Source organism: Thunnus maccoyii, chromosome 3 (assembly GCF_910596095.1).
Source record: "Thunnus maccoyii chromosome 3, fThuMac1.1, whole genome shotgun sequence".
In the NCBI taxonomy this organism is placed as follows: domain Eukaryota; kingdom Metazoa; phylum Chordata; class Actinopteri; order Scombriformes; family Scombridae; genus Thunnus; species Thunnus maccoyii.
The window spans coordinates 15,478,775-15,498,976 of record NC_056535.1 but is presented as its reverse complement, the minus strand read 5'-3'; the positions used below and the strand labels follow the sequence as shown (position 1 = coordinate 15,498,976).

The 20,202-nt window shown below is 40.0% G+C and overlaps 1 protein-coding gene across 5 annotated transcripts in view; it reads right to left on the bottom strand.

Moving 5' to 3' along the window:
• Positions 1-20,202, bottom strand: part of LOC121890376 (inositol 1,4,5-trisphosphate receptor type 1) — a 76,378-nt gene that overhangs the window by 40,357 nt on the left and 15,819 nt on the right. For 3 of the 5 annotated variants that reach the window (XM_042402580.1, XM_042402587.1, XM_042402564.1), the window contains 33 exons: positions 18,446-18,555; positions 17,739-17,825; positions 16,924-17,082; positions 14,810-14,908; positions 13,903-13,986; positions 12,587-12,733; positions 12,313-12,408; positions 11,886-11,930; positions 10,544-10,698; positions 9,705-9,804; positions 9,244-9,404; positions 8,985-9,126; positions 8,622-8,780; positions 7,869-8,041; positions 7,165-7,284; positions 6,220-6,414; positions 5,765-6,016; positions 5,473-5,614; positions 5,227-5,380; positions 4,935-5,125; positions 4,715-4,847; positions 4,583-4,637; positions 4,329-4,494; positions 3,899-4,072; positions 3,729-3,803; positions 3,463-3,600; positions 3,247-3,372; positions 2,956-3,156; positions 2,618-2,869; positions 2,221-2,346; positions 1,995-2,123; positions 727-753; positions 125-245 (listed from right to left, as the gene is read on the bottom strand). In XM_042402580.1, the coding sequence (XP_042258514.1) occupies positions 125-245; positions 727-753; positions 1,995-2,123; positions 2,221-2,346; positions 2,618-2,869; positions 2,956-3,156; positions 3,247-3,372; positions 3,463-3,600; positions 3,729-3,803; positions 3,899-4,072; positions 4,329-4,494; positions 4,583-4,637; positions 4,715-4,847; positions 4,935-5,125; positions 5,227-5,380; positions 5,473-5,614; positions 5,765-6,016; positions 6,220-6,414; positions 7,165-7,284; positions 7,869-8,041; positions 8,622-8,780; positions 8,985-9,126; positions 9,244-9,404; positions 9,705-9,804; positions 10,544-10,698; positions 11,886-11,930; positions 12,313-12,408; positions 12,587-12,733; positions 13,903-13,986; positions 14,810-14,908; positions 16,924-17,082; positions 17,739-17,825; positions 18,446-18,555 (4,494 nt within the window). The remainder of the gene's footprint in view (positions 1-124; positions 246-726; positions 754-1,994; positions 2,124-2,220; positions 2,347-2,617; positions 2,870-2,955; positions 3,157-3,246; positions 3,373-3,462; positions 3,601-3,728; positions 3,804-3,898; positions 4,073-4,328; positions 4,495-4,582; positions 4,638-4,714; positions 4,848-4,934; positions 5,126-5,226; positions 5,381-5,472; positions 5,615-5,764; positions 6,017-6,219; positions 6,415-7,164; positions 7,285-7,868; positions 8,042-8,621; positions 8,781-8,984; positions 9,127-9,243; positions 9,405-9,704; positions 9,805-10,543; positions 10,699-11,885; positions 11,931-12,312; positions 12,409-12,586; positions 12,734-13,902; positions 13,987-14,809; positions 14,909-16,923; positions 17,083-17,738; positions 17,826-18,445; positions 18,556-20,202) is intronic. The other 2 variants (XM_042402571.1, XM_042402594.1) reach the window with 1 other exon arrangement.

Below are 20,202 nucleotides of genomic sequence, written 5' to 3'. Positions count from 1 at the left end.
AACAGTTTTACAGACTGTTAAACGTCCCGTACACTGTGGACTGATTTAGATCTTAAAAGAGAGGGTTTGAGAAACAGGAAATTTTAGAGGTTAATTTGAGTGTTGAGATGGGTATTGATCTTACCAACATCAGAGAGCACTTTGATACAGTTCTCAACAGAGCCCTTCTGGACGGGGACCAACCAGTTACAGTGGTACACCCTGAACACGGCCTGCAACAGCTGCACAAAGACTGGCTGCCTAGTCTGAGAGGAAGATACAAGAGAAAAAGCAGAGAGGCTGTTGATTATTACATTTATGTAGTGGGAAGTGACTCCTTTAGTCTTGAAAGGAAAACAGAAAAAAAGGTGTCCCTCTTTAACGTGAAAGGTACCCATCTGTCATCTACTGCACCAATAATCTGGACCATATTTTAATATCACACACACACACCTCTGCACACAGCGCTGTAGCTGAACTAGTGTGACAGCACCTGTCGTGAGACCAGCATGCTGACTCAGTGGTGGTTTGTTGCTTTTCCAGGAGACCCATCAATCCCTGAGCAGACATTTGCCCAAATCTAGCCCAGTGCAAATCAATTACAATGTACTCCTTACAGGATGCTCATAAGGTACAAATAAAAAGAACAGCATACACACAAATTAAGAATTGCCTCTTACACCCCACAAAAGTCTGCACCACCCAAATGTGTGCTATATTCCTGCTGAATTAAATTGCAACAAGTACCTGAAATATTTTCCCCAACAGAGAGGCCTGCAGCAGAGGATACAAGCAGTGAAGAAATCAAACATGCACAGAAAATAGTCAAGATGTGTCATACATATACTGCATTTCTAAATACATTACTGTACATTTCAGAGACATGTAAAGTGCTTGAAGTGTGAGATGTTTAAAGCCAGTCCAAAAATGTTTCTTTTGTGATTGTGTCAGATTTGATGAATTATTATTAATAGAGAACTGCAGAAGTCAGAGGTCTAACAACTGTCTTATGTTTTGTTCATATTTCACAATTGGAGCTATTCATACAAAAAAGACAATTTCTAGGAATCTATGAAAGGTCCCACACAAAAAGAGGAACTTTTTGCGTACAAAAAGGGGAACTTTGTGTATATCTGCAAAAAGGATGACTAACCAGCACCACTGGATGCCAAGATATGCAGTCTGCTGATGGTCTTAACTTCGCAATGCAAGATTAGCCCTAATGGACCATGACTAACACACGGCTGATTAACACATACGGATGGGAAGAGAAGGGGAGAGAAGGCGAGAACATTCATTCCCCATAACCACTCGCAGTGATGTTAATCAGAAGAAAATTTTTCCAAGGAAGCACTGGTTTTTACCACTTAAGGAGGCACTTAATATGAAGGACACAATCTAATCAGGCTTTTCACTGAGGAGTTTCTCTAGAGAAATAATCACAAAGGACAGCTAATACATGTTCTGTCAGTACTTACATACTCTCTGATGGCCACCTAAAGCACCACACATACATAAATAGGCTGGACGTTAGCCGGTGTTTACATAATAGTTATTAGGAGGGAGGAATCTGTCTCATGTTATCTTTTTTTCTTAGAAGAGGTTTCACCCCCGACTCCCTTTTCACACTCACCAAGCTTAATGGTAGGGGTAATTTAAAGGTTTATTCTGAGAAAGATGACCTTTAAATAAGAGTGTGCAGTCGACATTTTAAACATACTGTATGAGTCAGGGGTCATGACAAGGCTACAAGGAGAGTTCATAGCATCACATCTCTTTTTGTCAACACTTGAGTGCAACTCTACTTGCGTGTGTGACTGATATTTCTACAGCTGCTGTAAATCAAACCTACTTCAGTTGAATAATAATGATCTCAATCTCTCTCAAAATGTTTCGTTAAATTATATGTTCTTGAAGATTGAAACTGGATTAATATTCACATTCATTCAGCTACTGTATATGCTTTAAAACTCACTTGCATGGTGCTTCATACTGCAGCAGTTGTGGTTACATACCTGCAGGCTGGTGCTTTGGTCAGAGAAGGGTGAACTGAAGAAAGTGGTTACGATGCTCATGACTGTCTCAGTCACATATCGCTCCAGAATGGTGTCTGCATGCTTACGGTCACTTGTATTGTTGCACACCTGTAATCAACATACAAATAGCTCATCATGTTTCAATATGATTCTAATTTAATAATTCAAAGTTACTGTTTTATTGGTGCTGCCAGATGTTCCTTACTCTGCAAATGTCAACCAGGAAGTTCTCAAAGAGTTTCCACATGTGGTTGGAGGTGTAGATCTCCTTCATTTCGACCTCAGTGTCCACATAGCAGTGGTTCAGGAAGTTGATATAGGCGATCTTTACCTGGAAGATTATGATCAAACAATTCAACATTGATGCACAAAACGTCTTAGTAAAGGATTTTAAAAAGGTGCTTTATGAATAAAATGTTTTACTGCACAATATGAACAGCACAAAAGAGTAACTACAATATTAAAGAGTTCAGTTCTTTTGGGGGGTGTTTAAAATTCTGTGTTAAAGCTTCTGCATCTATAGAGTTTGCTTAATAACTACATTATTATTGTTATCTCATAGTTGAAAAATCCTAAACATGTCTGTCTGACGCTCATCTCACCTCGGGGATGCAGTCCTCGTGGGTCACCACCCGCACTATGTCATCCAGTGGTAACAGGGAGTTACACTTGATCTCCGTGTAGACGTTCTTGCCCTCAGTGCAGACAGCCAAGAGCTCCACCAGGTGTATGTGATACATCAGAGGACTGTTCTCATCCATACGATCCCGCTCTGAGCGCATCATCTGAACAAGAGTCTGGAAGGAGGCGCGATCATTATAGAACACCAAAACATCTTCGCCAGCATTCACCAGCTGTAGGAGGAAACAAATAAACACAATTAGATCAGGACAACAGGACAAACTGTGGCATAGTTCAAATATTAAAGAGGTGGCCCGACCTCTGCCATGACGATGTCCTGACACTTTTTGATGAACTTATTCTCCGCTTTGACAATAGTCTGCAGAAACTTGAGGTACTGGACATTGCGGCCATGTGTTTCAATGCAGTGAACAAAGTGCTGAACCACACGCTCATTGATCTCACTGCACAGCTGGAAGTTGTTCATGAAGATATGCTGCATGGTGATGGCTTCTAATATCTGAAAAAGTAGTTAGAAGTTTTGTCATTTAAAATCAAAAGCAGTGATTTTTTACAGTGAGAGGTATTGAATAGTGCATGGACTGCTCACCCCTGGGTTGAGGAAAAGATTGATGTGCTTGTGAAGCAGGGCTTGGTTCTGCTGGTTTCCTGCACAGAAGTTCTGTAGGAACTGATGAGCTAGCTTCATGATATCCTGCATTCGCAAATCTTCTCCCTAGAGGGGGAAATACTTGATGAAGGTTTGTTCACTTCTACACACAGACAGAATGTCAGTGAGCTGCATCTAATTGAAAGACATTGACACCTTCTCATATGGGATCTGTAGGAGCTCAAGGACCACCCCGTGAGCCCCCATGTTCCTCAATAGCCTCTGCTGCTGCTTCTTGCTCTTCCTGCCTGACAGACCTTCTTGGACACAAAGCCTGCTGAGCCGCAGCAGGATCTGGGAAAAAAGTGAGGAAAGAAATAAACATGTGAGGAGGAATGTGGAAAAAGTCTCTAGGGATATGCAAAATTTGCAACACAGCCAGATAAGAGCTTGTTAAACATGCTTACAAGTAAAATAATTACCTCTTTCACCACCCTGTAGTTGTAACTGCTGGTGCTTTCTGCTTTTTTTGGTTTGTCTGTGCCCCCCAAGTCCCCCTACAGAGTACACCACAGACAACATGTTAGAGGACAAGGCCCTAGTGTCAACTGGTTTTTCAGTGTTTGTGATTGGTTCTTTTAATATACTGCACCCTTTTATGCTCTGTCTCAGCAGAGAGCCCTTCTCCTGCATCCATGCCCTCATCTGGCCCCTGCCTCTTATATACCCAGAGCTCAGACTTCTCTACGATGGAGCGCAGCTGGTCCAGGTCTGACTTTATTTGCTTGTAATTTTCCACATCTTGGCTGGTGACCAGCAACTGGACCTGTTAACACAAACAGGAAGTGTTTTAATATTAAGTACAGAGCAGACTAACTAGGATGGAATAATGATGCTGATGACACATTCAAATGTTACTCTTGCATTGTGTAATTTTGTGTGTGTACACACGTATGTGTCACAGCTGCTCAGAGCAGTACTTGAATTTCCTACAACTGATATGATATAATAGAATGAGTGCACCTACTTCAAATGGTTATCATGGCTTACATTTTAGATGTATATATTAGTTGTTAGTTTACCTGCTTAAAGGCTTGCAGGACCTCCTGCCTTTGACTGAAGTGCCTGAACAGCAGGTGGAGGGCTCTGGACACCAGAGGAGGATAGTCGTGCATGGTTAAGTGGAGGAGTACCCTCAAGAAGGTACGGCCACCATGATCGTCCAGGTCCAATGGGGTGTTCTCTTCACTAGACACACACAGAAAACACACTAAAATGAAAACACATCCTCTTTTGCATCGTTTTGTGACTCCTTCTGCATTCAAACTGTGATTACCTTCCACCAAATATCCCTTCTGCCTGCTCTTCTATATGCTCAAAGTCCAATGCTCCTGAAATTACAAAAAATATTGTCAGTTCATTGGCCACAGCATGTCCTCTGTAAGATAAAGCCATATATTAATCTGACCTGGCATATTGTTTGGACCCTCCACTGCTCCAGTTATAGATAAGTCACTCTGGGAGTTACTTTCATCAAACTCCCTCTTAAAGATAGACAGCAGACAGGAGATCCTGTAGTCCAGGCGGACATTTAAGATGAACTGTAGAACAGAACAGAGAGAGAGTATTTCATACATGCTAAATGTCCTGTATGGATTCAGTGGGGTATGCCATTGCTCGTCCTTCACCTGCAGGATCTCAATGATCTTGAGCTTGGTGTCCATCACCAGTATGTCCTGTTTCTCTGGTTCAGTCTGAGTCTTTACTGTTTCTCCATCAGAGCTGTTGTTCAAAGTTGTGGGAAGGAAACCCCCTCCTCTCAGGACTACTTGGGACATGAGCTCCCCAACGCCATGAATGGACCTCATCACATTGCTGCCTGGAAACAGGCACACACATACATACATGCACAAGCACACAGATAAACTTTATGTTCATGAAATATTAGGTCCTCCACTGAACCCCCCAGGGTGTTCATACCTTTACTCTCATCTCCCTTGTCCAGCTTGTTGAAAGGGAAAATGGTGCTAACATGGACACAGTCTAGAATAGCCAGCAGGATCTTCGTTAGTCTCAGCAGGTCACTGAAGTTGTAGAAGCCGAAATAAATCAAATTCCGGGCCAGATTCACCACCTAAACAAGGAAGATGGAATGAATTAAATAGGTTTTGTGATTTCACCATGATGGTGTGATTGTGAGTGTGATCCAGAATGTGTCTGACTGACCTCAAAGGTGAGCTTGTTCTTCTCTTTATCTGCAAACGGGAAACTCTGACACACCACATCTCTCAAGTAGTTCTCAACAAACTCCATCGTCTGTGAGAATCGCTCTTTAATTTCATCTTTAGATGTTCCATCATTGTCATAACTACGATTAGATGATACAAAAAAGGACAAATGATTATACAACCTGAAAGAACTGCAAACACACAAAACTAAAAACACATCAAGTATTTAACTGAATATTTAAAATGTCTAATATTTAATACGATAGTATTTCATTTGTCCATTCACTTACTCGTCAATGGCAATTTCTGATGGGATCTCAGACCAGAGTCGTGCATATTTGACAGGCGTAACCTGCTCCTGAGGGTCACGGTCCACATGCATGTGCAGCATCATGCGGCAGAAGGAGGCTCGCAGGTCATAGGGCAGGTCTTCATCTGACATGCAGCGCAAGATCAAGTCCACATCCAGCTGGCCAGAGATCTTGTTGATTGCCAGGTACTGGCGGTCCAAACACATCCTGGCAAACAGGTTCAGCTGGTACCTGTTGCAGCATACACACACAAGTAGAGTTATACTTATAGTACATTTAAAACAGCAAAACTTGTCTTAACCTTCAGAGGTGACGTACTCCACATATGTTTTTCACTCATGAATCTGCCCCAGCTCAATATAAAGTCAGATAAGGGACAAGAACACTCTCCTTTATCCCCAACAACCACATGGACAATAAAGTCCAATAACTACCTGTAGTAACTAATGACCTCCTGGTCCTCCTTCTGGCCCTCCTTGGCATCCTGGGCCAGCTCCCTGATGCTTTTACTGCGAATCTCTTTATTGCTGTCCTTCCAGAACAACCACACCTCCTCCTCATCCTCCTCTGACTCCAAAGAGTTCTCCCCGAGCGGCGCTCCCTCAATCTCGAATCTTGATAGCACCAGTCTGCCGAAAGAGGGAGTAACGGAGAAAAGAAATAATACAGGAATTTTTTTGGTTACAAGCTGATGGAAATAAATGAGTAGGCATTTGTGACTAATTTCTGACACAAAGCTTGATCATATCATTACTGTTACCCTCACAAGCTGTTAGAAACAGTATATGAAAAGCTTACTGCACACATCTGTACTAATACAGAAAGTCTTTCTTTACTAAATCCCACTAGGCCTTCAGTGACAAATTATTTCATTATGCATTATAATTGTTGAAACATTTTTTCAATTAAACATTTAGTCTACAATATGTCATTCCCAGAGCCTAAAGTTATGTCAACAAATTGTTAATTTTTAAGTATGTAATTCAATGATATGGAACCAAGGAAAACAGTCCTTTTCCAAAAATGGAACCAGCAAATATTTGGTGTTTTTACTTGATAATTGACTGAATCAACTGATTATCAAAATAACTGTTGATACATTTTCTGTCAATTGACTAATTAATTAATCTAATGATTACAGCCCTATATCCCTTAATGCCACTTTATGCCTTTTTAGGCATTAGTCCTTTTAAAATAAGGACTAATTCTATATGATACAATTACAGAGTTTTTTTAATGATTAGTACCTAATTTGCTTAGGAGGTAACTGAGATCAATTTTATTTTACGCCCTGTTTAGATGTTATATAGTGCACATTGGCGTGCTGAGGGGTAAAAGACAGAGAGAGATGCACAGTAGGTAGAGGAGGGAGGACGTACTTAGTTTCTATTAAGATGTCTGCATTAGCTGGATCCAGCACTGCATTACAGATGAGCTCCTGTGTCACAGGGATGGACTTATTCATTGACACACACAAGTCTGACAGGTAGTCCAGGAACCTGGACACACACACACACACACACACACACACACACACACACAAACACACACACACACAAAATATGCAAAAATCAATCAACACATGATGCTTTGTAAAAAAGATACAATTAGTTAAGATCAACTCAGACATTGCCAGCCTGCAAAATCCTGCTCTCAGAAAGAAAATATACCATTTACATGACGTGTTTGGTACATCTTATGACATAACACTCCAAATCAGTCTGTCCATAAGACTGTCCTTCAGTATAGTACACTAGAAATGTTATGTTACTATAGAAATGTTAAGTAAATAGCAGTACACATTTATGAATTCAATTAATAAATGTCACCTGGGCTTTATGACTTGCATAATTCTTTATCAGTAACTGACTGATATAGTTTACAATACTGTATGAACATTCTGCTTGCGCGGTCTTCTTGTCTTACTGTATGCATTAACATATAGGGATACCGTATGATCAGTATACACAGAAAATGATCAGGATATTCTTGTTAACACATTATGTCTAACTATTCTATTTCTGATTCTGTCTATGACCACATAGATGTACAGTATGTTGCATACAAACAGACCCACACAAACCTGGGCTCACGGTTCTTGCGGACCAAGCTAACAAATGTGTCAATCTCCGCAGCAGTGATATGTTTCTCCAGCAGCTTGCGGTTGTTATGGAGCAGAGCTGTGATCGTGTCCTCTGCCAGAACATCATAGCCGATCTGTTTCTGCATGAAGCGAAACTGTTTGGCAATATACTCCTGTGGGACAGACAGAGAGACAGTCTGAACATACACAAACCAACCAATTAATCTGGCCCCTTTATCTCATCACATTCTCTACAAAGATGCTAAACCTTGTTAAGTCTCGATCCATTACTTATACTGACTGATAGAGGTCATTTTGGAAGGCAAACTCAAGCTCTCATCTGTCTGCAGAGCATGTTCACAAGCACCAGACTGTCTCCTCATTCAGCCCGGAGAGATTACCCCTCTAACACATACACTACAAGAGAAATCGACTGTTCTTAGAAAAGGGGATTCATGGATTTCACATTTGCAAACATTTGTTGTAGCATGAGCTTGTGGCTGTGGTTCTGCGTATTCTTATTACAAGAAACTTGATAAAGGGGCAAAGCAAGTGAGCATTGCATAATACACAGGGCATGTGATTACACATCTCAGATTCAGGCCACTTTTTGTTTAGATAATTACATCAGTGCTGCTACATAGCAAGGGCCACTATCATAAGCTACGATGTACTTTTTATTGAACTGCAGTTGTGCGTACATCGTTACAGGGCCACTGCTCATGAAGCAGACTTGTAGGCCCAACAAACTACCTGGTTCTTGCGGTAATCCTGCTGTGAGTGACGCAAAACCCGGTAACACAGGCGGCAGATGTGTCTGAAGGGGGCATGACGCTGGTCAGCCAGCTCCTCCAGTCGCAGCATGGGCCCGTCCCCACTGTCTGTGAAGGGGGCCTGCAGCAGCTTGAAGATCTGATACAGGGATAATGTTGTGACAGTTGTAACCATATTAGAATTAGAAGAAAAAATAACATGTTCATACAAATCTGACAACCATGCAACTTTGAGTTATGATAAAGAGATTTGAAGAGGAATTAGAAGGAAATTCAGTCAGGTTCAAACAAGTTCTCATTCAATGGAAAACTTGTGTTTGCGCTGCATCCATTAAGGTGATACCTGCTTGAGAATATTCTGTTCTCTCATGAGTTTCTGCCTTTCCCTGTTTGGTTTGTTGACCATGATCTCGAGCACATCCTGCCCGTTGTTGGGAATGTCCACAACAAAGAACACCAGGTCTTCAAGAAGCTTAGTGACCGCTCTGGTTGCACACGCAAAAAAACACAAACAAAGCAAAAAAAGACAAACAAAGCAAAAACACATGACTATCTTTTTCCTATAAGAAATTTTAAATCTTGCACAACTATGTATTTTATACCTCCTCTCATTCTGTGTGATGGTGCCTTTTTCCAGCTTTCCAGCGATAGATGCCAGCACTTTACTGGCATCGTTGGCAAAGTCAAGGTCTCTCACTTCAGCTGGGGAGACGGGCACAATTGCAAAAGCCTCTTTGTCCTCTTTGAGTGCAGAGGTGCCAATCTGGAATTAAAAAAGAAATGTACAACTTTGTCATCTATGAGATATATCTGAGTATCTAGTATTTTTTTTTGTGTGTGGTTGTTATTACAACAATTACAAATTAATTATCAAACCAAGAGCATATACCGACTCTGCGACCTTCAAGTCCATAACACCACAGCAGGGAGGGGAGGTGGAGTTACAGAGAAGCAATTTTATTCATTTTATTATATATAATTTTATTCAGAGACAGTCTTCAGTTTACAACAGTTTGTCCCTTTGGAAACAGTACACAGTAGTGCACTTAAAACTGTCACTTACACGCAGCATGACAGGTTTTTCCTCCTCCTTGTCAATTGGTTGGTTGGTGCTGTGAACCCATGTGTTGGTGCACAGGTGTCGGAGACGCACATACGAGTTCCTGAAAACACATTTTAATATCTTTTTGGTGCTCAGTACAAGCTGACACTTAAAGAGTCATATTTTAATGACACACAAATGTGGTGACTGCCTCTGGAGACATAGAGCTGAACTTTTTTTCTTGGGCGTCCTGAAAACCTGCATACCCCTAGTTGCTTGGAAAATTGATATAGACATTGAGAAGTTGGATAAAATTCAAATATAAACAATCAGACTGCATTCAAAACTATGTTGCAAGACAGGAACAAACACAGATGGAGAAACTCATCTCATCTGAACGCCTACCATTCTTGTGAATTTATTACCGCATCCTCTTCCTTGGGATGTATTCCTTGTATAAATGTTTCATCAAACATGTTGTATTGAACTTCTCACAGACAATAAAGAAATTTATTGCCACTCAAAAAAACATGCCCAAACACATCTGCTCACACGCTGGCAAAGATAACATAATTTTTGTGATACTGTTTAATGTGAGTAACGGTAAGTCACAGTTTCGGTTGCGTTAACAAACATTAATATACACACACGCACACAAACACATACGCTTTTCGTTGTTTTTTTTCCAACCGTTTTAAGATTACTTAATAGACGGTGGAAGTCCCCTACTTGTAATGTTTCCACTTTTTTGGTTTTCACTGGAAAGAGTGACGTCCATTTCCCTATAATCATATCCACAATAACACAGATCTGAGCAGGTCTGAAACACTTCTGCCACCTTAACGCTCTGGCCTTCCTACCTGGGTACCAATGAGTCTCCCCCTCTTAACGTGGTAGGGTCAAGCTCAAATATGGAAGAGATGTCATTCCCATCAGGAACAGACACCAGGGTGTACATGACTTTGTCCTGGATGTTTCTCAAGCGGGCCCGCAAGGCTTCTTGCTCCGTGTCCAGCTGGACGGAAAGTCGAAACACAGTCTGATTAGTAATTAAAAACCACACATAGATGTTCACTTTCAGCAACATGTGTGTGTGTGTGTCAGGATCAACAAGAGTCAGGTATTTCAGTGGAAGAGTTAATTATTACTGTGAGAAGATTTCTAGTAACTGAGTCTAGGCAGAAAAAAAAGGAAATTAGGCAAGACCACTTTCCTCAACAGAGAAAAACATTTTTTTTTCCTTCTGTCAACTGAATTTTCCCAGTAAAATGTCACAGACTTAATTCAATAAACCAATACTGGTTCGCAGGAGAGACTTATGACAAAACGACTTCATTAAATCAATTAAGGCTTTAAATAAATTTGTAGACTAGACACGATGAAATAAATATCTTTGTTCAGATATTTTCTGTTTTCATTAGGAGTCAAGCATAATGAAAATAGACCTCACAGTAAATTGGGAGCTATTTTCTTTTGCCTGGGGCCTCTGCCATATTTTGGCTCCTTTAGCTATATTTTTATTTTTATTGTTCATTTATTTTTACTGTAGTGGCGAGGCAGTAAACTCAGGAACCGACTGGGAGACGGTTCATTTGTCACAGACTGGTCAGCAGATGTAAACAGCTTCATGTTGACAGCCATAATCGGTTCAGTGAGCTGTGGCAAAGAACTAAGGTACCATGACAGAAAGATGTATTCATAGTGAAAGGCTGCCATCTGCTGGTCACTGAAATTTCATACCCGATCACACTGCAAATATACCTACAGCCATTTACTGCTGGAAATAATAAGTACTACATATTTCATATTTCAAGGGACATTTTCTCTTCACATTTGTGGGAAAAGCTTTTTTGACAGTTTGTTTGTGGGCAGTTCAACCCATGATTAGTTGAGTTTAGCCAACAAGTTAACTGGTTACAACAGTGTAAACATATTGTTACTATGGTTACTTGCAGTTAAAACACCTTGGCCATAGAAGGGAATGTTTGAGATGTACTGATGTACTACACAATTTTAACAGACGCTGACAGCCATTTAGACTGTAGTATTTCTGTGGTCATTGTATTACATCAATTAATTAGATTGGGCATACATTAGACAATAATGAAAACATTTATAACAATGAAAATGTATTGGTTATCTTGATATATATTGTAAATGTTATCTGTTATAGAGACCGGTGTTTCAGCATAGCACACTTACTGAGGAGCGGGACTCCAGGCACTCCTCTTCATACTCCGGATTCACCTGCAAAAATACTAAGTATTTCACACGTGGTACAAAGAGCTATAAGTCCAGATATTTTCTGGAATACCGTTTTATGTAATAACATAATTTATTCTAAATGAGTGTTTTCTTTGTCCTAAAATCTGCTTTATAAGTAACTGAGTAAAATGAACCATGAACATTCCTGCCTCTTTGGTCATATTTACATCACCAATGACATCTCAACATTTTCTTGAATGTAAACACCTGAAGCATCAACAGTAGTAGTAGTAGTAGAATTATATCAATATACAGTTAACTGATAGAGATATTTGATTCAAGTTATTGTGATGTTTTATTTTGTCAATGTCATCTAGCCTAGTAACATATAGTGACTAAAAAAAATTGTCTGCAGTGGACTGACCTCTGCAGCCAGGTAGTGTCCAGTGGCCAGGTGTTTAAACCTGAACAGGCTGTTCCAGTAGCCTGCCCCCCCTCGACATGGATCATGCTGCACAACCTGAAACCAGAGCACACAATAGTAACATCTTATGCCAATGCATTCAATTCATTAAACAAGTACTGATGTTAAGTGTGAAAATGCTGGAGAATAGATTTGCAGTCTTACTTTATGTTTATTGCTAGTATTCAGAAAACAGCTACACTACATTAGCAAAAAAAACAATACTCTTCTTCACCTCTATCTCCCATAGGGCTTTGCTGCTGGTTGCCGAGGTAGCTGACTGCCGTCCAGTAGTGCGAAGAAAAACGTATTGTTTTTTTCTGTGATCATCACATGTGAGGAATTTCTCCTGCTCTGCATGAAATAACCGTACCACATCCCCCTGAAGGGAAGGAGAATATTTGTCACTGCTAGAAATATTAAGCTTCACCTTAGTACAGCTAATTACACTTGAACAAATTTAAAGGACCAGTGTGTAAGATTTAGTGGCATCTAACGGTGAGGTTGCAGATTACAACCAACTGAATACCCCTCCCCTTCCAAGCATGTAGGAGAACCTACAGTGCTGCAAAACTCGCAAAAAACGTAAAAGGCCCTCTCTAGAGCCAGTGTTTGTTTTGTCCGTTCTGGGCTACTGTTGTTGTGGTGCATGCGGTGCAACATGGTGGGTTCTGTGGAAGAGAACGAGCTCCCTATGTAGATATGAAGGGATCATTCTAAGGTAACGAAAACACAACAATTCTTATTTTGAGGTGATTATACACTAATTAAAACATACTTATGAATATTATATTCTGGTGGATGCCGCTGAAATCTACACACTAGACCTTTAATAAATATATGTATTCTTGTGGCCCTACAACATGTTTCAAATTCCACAAGATTCATTCCTTGTAATGATCCAGAACCTATTCCAGTTACTATTTACGAAACACATAAGATCTCTGCATGTGACCAATGTGAAATGACACTGGTTTCACTAGTTCCTATACTGCCTGTCAAACGTTTGGACACACCTAATCATTCCCTTGAATGAGACAGTGTGTCCAAACTTTTGACAGGTACTGAATGTTCTGAAGGTGCCAAAACACTGGTTTAATAGCTGACATTCAGCTATTCTTGGTGGTAAAGCCTCTAATGTGGAGCTACTGAGCATCCAATATGACACAATCTAATTTGTAAGCACATAAAGTGGGCTGACAAAACTGAACTGGAAACAAACAAAACAACCAGCCCACTCAGCTCTGATGAGGTACATTATGCAACACCTACAGATAGAAAAACAAAATATTCATTGAGAGAGTGTGAAACAAGATCTATATATTGTAGAAACATGTCATACATTATTTCAATAGAGCCATATTGAACTCAGAAATCCTGGATGCCTGGAAACTGCTGACTTTTGCTAATGTGATGTATGACATTTCCACTTGTTCTATATGCATTTATAAATTGAGCTTTTGTATTAGATATAAAATGTTTTCTACCTTAGTCTCTATATAAAAAAACAGAAATAGAAAAGAAACATGTAATTCTCGCCATGAGACAAACCCCTTTTAAGATGATCTCCTGATTGTCGCTCCATTTCATAAACAAGACGATCTTCCAGCTGGTGTTACAGTTGACTGAGTTCACCTGAAAAACAAACAATCAGAGATCAGAGTTTGATGTGGCTGTACTGTAGGTATAATCTGCTGACAGGGATCCTGCACAGTGGGAGCATTGCAACACGGCCAAGGTTAAATGGATAGTGTCGTGTTTGTTTTCATTTTTTCCTCATTCCCAGAGGGAAACAAAAATCACAGATGCCTATTCATCTTTTTAAAGATAGAATAGGAGCACACTTTCAAACTTTTCTAAAGACTGATATCTTGACTAACAAAAAAAAAAAATGGAATTTAGACATTTACAAAGTCACTTAAATCATTATTACATATGTTTACATGCACTACTGTCATGTCAAGTTAGCAGAAACTATTTGATAACACAATTGTTAGGATTGTTGAAAGAGCTGCTGACCCACACTTTCATTCAATAATTTAAAACTGTATGCATAGTCATAAAACAGAAAATCAAGAGTCTGTGTCACTCTGAGCAAACAGGAAAATTGCTCAACTTCCCTAAAACTGACCTACTGTGCCCACTTAACTGTCTCAGTGTCACTGGAAGGCAATTGTAAGGCCATTTAAAACAGTAAAATCACATAACTGATGTTGTTTAGTAACTCTAGTGCCGCGAGAGAGAAAAATCATAACCTTGCATGTGCAGTGTCAGCTGCAGCCTAGTGCGTAACTGTCCTGACTCTGGAGGACAGTAGAACAATCCTGTAGTGTTTTACATCAGGCAGCTAATAACCAAGCAGCCGTGATGGGCGGAAAAAAAGTTATAATTAGATTCTACACAGCCGACACTCCCACTGAAACATCAGAGGAGTGAAGATGCTGCAGCTCAGACAAACCTCATTGCATCCTGGATTATCCACAAGCTGGTGTGTGCTGGCATGGAGAGGCTGACCAGCATTCACAGGGTTCAGAACCACTTTATCACCAATCACCACCTGCCATGACACACACACACACACACACACATATAACAGAAATAAAATAAGTACAGAAATTTGAAGGTTGTACATGTTGATCCTAGTGCAGGTAGAGGGATTTACAGGGACTGCAGGGTCAGGATTAGAGTGATTTAAGAAAGTGGACGGCTTTCAGAACCATCACATTTCATCAAAACACTGCCATCTCATAATGCACCTACTGACCTCATTTAGTCAGGGCGCCACAAATAACTAAGACTCACATTGTCTTTTTATTTATTTTACTTACATTTATGAAACAACTTACTTCAAAATGATTTACTGTATTTAGCGGTGGGTACTTGTCTACGTCTTCTTTTAGCACACTGCAACACATTCAATTGCAATAATGTACTCAACCTTGAATCTCTTACATCAGGGTTTCTGCAGTGTTTAGCAAATTAAATTTAGGACTTTAAGATCTTTTAATACCATATAGGATGCAATTTAATACCTTTTTCATTGTCCTGCTGATAGAAAAACTATTAGGGACAATAAGGTCTATGATTATTTATTAAGTGCATGAATATTTTGACATTTACATCACATTTTTGTCAGTACTTCCCAGTCAGACATAACAATTCCTAGTAATATAATAAGCAAATTAACATGACCTTGACCCAAATCCATCCATCAGTTTTCTGATTAAACAATTACAAAAAAAATTATTTATGTTTTTGCTATGATCTTCACTTGTCCACCAGGAGTAGATGAGTTTCCTAACTTCTGTATGTAGTGACAGTGTTTGCTATACGTCTGATGGTGCTGATTGAAACTTCTCAAAAAACGATTAAACAGCACTGGTCTCACTTTTGTTTATAGATGTAGAATGTCTCCTCATAGCCTGCAAGCACATACAAAAGCATTTTATAACTAATGTTACTGTCTATAGCAGGCCAGAGAAAACATATAAGACCTTTGTACATGAAATGTTATACTTTTTAATACGTTCTGAAGTTTTTTTTAGGGAACTGACTTCAGAGCTTTTTAAGACTTTTCAAGACCTGCAGATACCCTGTTACATGCATGAAGGCATGAGTCAGACGCCATCAGTAGCTCTTTGCAAGTCTTTGTCTTCTGTTTTAGGCCTTGTGCCATTGCTCAACCTACTTTGAGAGGAGCTTAGCAGAGCAGCCAACTACAGTCCACTTTGTCCTTGGGCACCACTCCATAACTTCCTACTGCAGGGAAGAAGAGCTGTTGCTAACAATAGCTTGTGATCAGGTAAACACCAATTGGGTGCTGGCATGTCCATCCATCGAGGGATAGATATGATCAAATCACACTGAGGCTTAAGATAGTAAAGAAGACGTGTGCCTTCGAGGTCTGCAGTTTTACTCTGCAGTCTTAACCTTATAATACTAATTAACTGTGTGGAAATAAGTAAATCAGAGAAGTAAAATACATTTTTTTTTATCTGCAACTGTAAAAGTTGCAAAAGTACAGTTTTTTTAAAGATTAGTTTTTGGAATTTTTTGCCTTTATTTGATGGAGGAAAGTACAGAAAGACATGAAACATGGCTGGAGAGAAGTGTATGACATGCAACAAAGCTGGAATCGAACAACAGATGTTGTGGTTATGTGGTATACATCTTAACCTGTAGGCTACTGGAGCGTCTCAAAAGCACAGATTTGGGGGAATTTTAAGAACTTTGCATACCGCTGTTTAACACTCAACTAAATTCTGATAAATTACAAAAAATATTTTTTTTTACTATTTGTGTACAGTACACAGTCTGCCACTTTAAAAGGCACCAACTGTGTTATGTTTATGCCTATCTATTTGCTACATTTCCTATGACTCACATATGTGCTGTAACTCAGTGGAGAAACAATAGGTGAAAACAGCAAAAAGACAAAGCATGATTGACACAAACCTGCAGGAATCATCCCTGGCATGAATCAAACCGTTGCTTTGTCTTACTTTGATTGACATACAGTACAGTGGTCCCACAATGCACCACACCCACAGACTTATACATATGATGACTCACACTGTCCCCGATGGAGCGTAGTTTGTAGAAAGGCTGGATGTAGAACCAGGAGCCCTCATTTCCAGCAGTATCCAGCATCACCCGCATGGCATTCTTCTCTAACAGCGCAGGCAGACGTTTATTCACTGTCAGGTATTTGTTGCTCTTCAGGTGGAGGAGCTGAGGAGAAACAATACACAGTTCACGACAAGATAATAAAACTGGAGATGCTGAAATAAGTAAGTTATTTAAGAGGTGAATTTCATACAACAGGTTAGAAATCTACTGTCTAAATACTCACTGAAAGTCATCTTCTTACTATACCACAACTATACTACAACTATGGATGGCTTATAGATTTCTGTTCCTTATATAGTGATTATAGTGTTGCACATACGTATGTGTGTGCGTGTTATGAATTATATGTGATATTCATTATTTTGTGTGTCTTGAGAGCCTCCTTCCAGTGGTCTCTGCTCAGGATGCATTACAGGATATTTATATGATATTAATTTGTGGTTTGACTGAGTATGACTGTAGGAGGTTTCGGTCTCATTCATTTTCATTGGGACTATGCCAAAACTCACAAAATTCTAATATGTAATATAGTATTTTTAGTATTTTTATGTAAGAGTTAATATGAGAGAACATACACTGAAGCTAGAGCATATTTCTCATTCCTGCAAATGAGGTGTTGGTGAAAATTTGTAAAACTGAGTCACCTCTGCTGACTGCATGTCAAGGCCAGTTTCAGTTTAGTCCAGACTCCGTGGTATATAAACAAAGTTTATCTGAATAAATGCAAAGCGATCGGTGGCTAGTTAGGAATAACAAACCTGAATAACATTCCCGTACTGAATCACTGTTCCAAGCAGCTTTTTGTTTTCAGAGTCATTTTGTTTCTTCTCCAGGTCAGCTGCATGCTGGGAGGCAAGAGAGAGATAAGAGTGGATAAAAGTCAAAAATGAAGACAGTAAAACTCACAACTACTAGATTCATTCATACAATTTATATACAGTAGCGTGGAAACAAGTGTTTTGATTGGTTAGTTGTTAGACAATGCATATAGCAGCAGTGCAGTAGCAATAAAGCTCTTAGCCAGAAGTGTACGCTTCAACAGAGGGGCTTTAAATGAAAACTCTGGCTCACATCTCCATGGAAACGCAGGAGAGATTGTAATCTTCCATTTTATGACTGTGTGGTCAGATAGCAGATTGCTTTAAATGGTATTGCATTGCAGCAGAAAGAGAGAAAGGAGAGTGTAGAGGGCAGAAAGGTAGGACAGTAGGAGTGAAAGGCTTCGGAAATGTCTATAAAAGGAATTTAAAATTCTACCACAGCAAATATACATAATCCCTTTGAAAACTGGTCTGAAACAGTAATGTGGAGTGAACAGCGTCCAAGCGGGAAATAAAAATGAAGACTTCTGAAAAAAAGTTTTCTGCACTTTCTCTTCAGCATGTGAGCCCTGAAGACAGGCCAGTGTGTAGTGTACTGATCTGTGGTGACTGCTGGGAGGTGATCATGTTGTCACTTCACTTACATGGAGCTTGTTGAGTAGCACCGTGTCCGTGTTCCCTCCAGGCTTCGCTGCTTTCCAGAACTGCTTCTGGGCTGAGTAGCGGTTCATAGGACACAGTCTGAAGAGACAGTCTGCACAGAGAGACAGAGTCAGAAATGAAGAGACAAAGATGCAGAGATAGATGAAGAGAGAAGCACAGAGAGATAAATATGAACTGAGATTCATTTAGACCGATGCATGCCAGAGAAGAAATAAACAGATGTAGCTAAGAATAATATATTAATGTAAATCAAAACAGGACAAAATAGAATTTAGAGAGAAGGAGATAATATATTAATGCACTCTGACTGAAGCCTGGAGAGGTCAGAGCTACAGTGTAGGAGACAGGTCACAGCCACAGCTTAGCATAAACTAACAAAGTATAGAAGTCTGAGTTGCTTAAGCATTATTATACATGATGTTCTGTAAACATAAAATATGGCACAAAAAATAAAAAACAGATGGCAGACTTAACTTAATAAATGACACCTCTCTTAAGACTTAACATCCAGAAAATATTAGCACAACCATGCATGTGTGTGTGCTTGCACTTCAAACACATTCATAATTCTGAATTGAGATCAAAGGGCTTTGTCTGCTTCAGGGTGGAGTGATGAGGGACAGGAAAACGTGTGTGTTTGTGTGTCTGTGTGTGTGTGTGTGTGTGCGTGCGTGCACCCGTGATATACAAACTCAGTAATACGCGGTTACATCCTGTGATTAGACTATGCTAATTGACAGCGCACAATAACCTCTATGTGTGTGTTACAATGTGAGACAGCGATGATAAGTCATGGTTAGTCAGTGTTCATAACCACAGCGACGATGTGATGTTGCTGTCGTCAGCGGACTCTGATTGTGCTACTCATTTTCATAGATACTGTCAGGAGGGGAAAACAGTCCTTCGATTTGCATGTGGACACAGTTTAACATAACAGAGTTCCTCTTCTGTCCCAGAAGAGTTCCTCTTCTGTACCAAGCTGCACAACGACTGCAACTAAAGAATAAAGAGGCTTTTTAGCGTGGGTAAAAAAAAAAAGTTTTCACATTCTTGCAGTTAACCAGGACAGTTAAACTAGTTTTGCAATGTTTTCCCTGCAGACTAAACCTCCTCCCTCTGAGCCCTGGCTTTCCTCTGATTTCACCTCTCATCAGACCAAAGCCCTCTATTCTGAGAGGGCAAAAAGAGGAGGAAAAAAGAACAATCTGTCCATCCTTCCCCCCTCTCTCTCTCTCCTCCTGCTATAGCCGCAGTAACATGACCAAATAAGGCCAGCCAAGGGAAGGGGAGTGGGATGACAGAGGGAGAGAGAAGAGGGTGGGGACTCCCTATCTTCCCCCTCGATATTCTATCATCCTTCCTTCTCCTTTCTGAATTCCTCTAACCATTTCACACACCATTCTCTCCCTCCGAGTTAATGGTCTCTATCTCCCAAATCTTCCTCTCGCCCCCCTCTAGGCCCCATCCGATATGGTTTACTTTAGTTTGACCCAAAATACTGTTAGAAAAACAAGGAGAAGGAAGTGAAAAAGAAATGAAGAAGACATGAATAGAGTGAAGGAATGTGAAACAGAGTGAGAGTGAGCACAGGGGGGGTAAGAAAGAGGAAAGCTAGAGCTATTTAAAGCTTCAGATAGAGTAAATGACTGTATGTACATCCCACGTATGTTCGCTTAAGCAGATCAAACTGTTGATAGAGTTCTCACCGGAACTGGATCAAACTAGCTTGTGTGAGAGC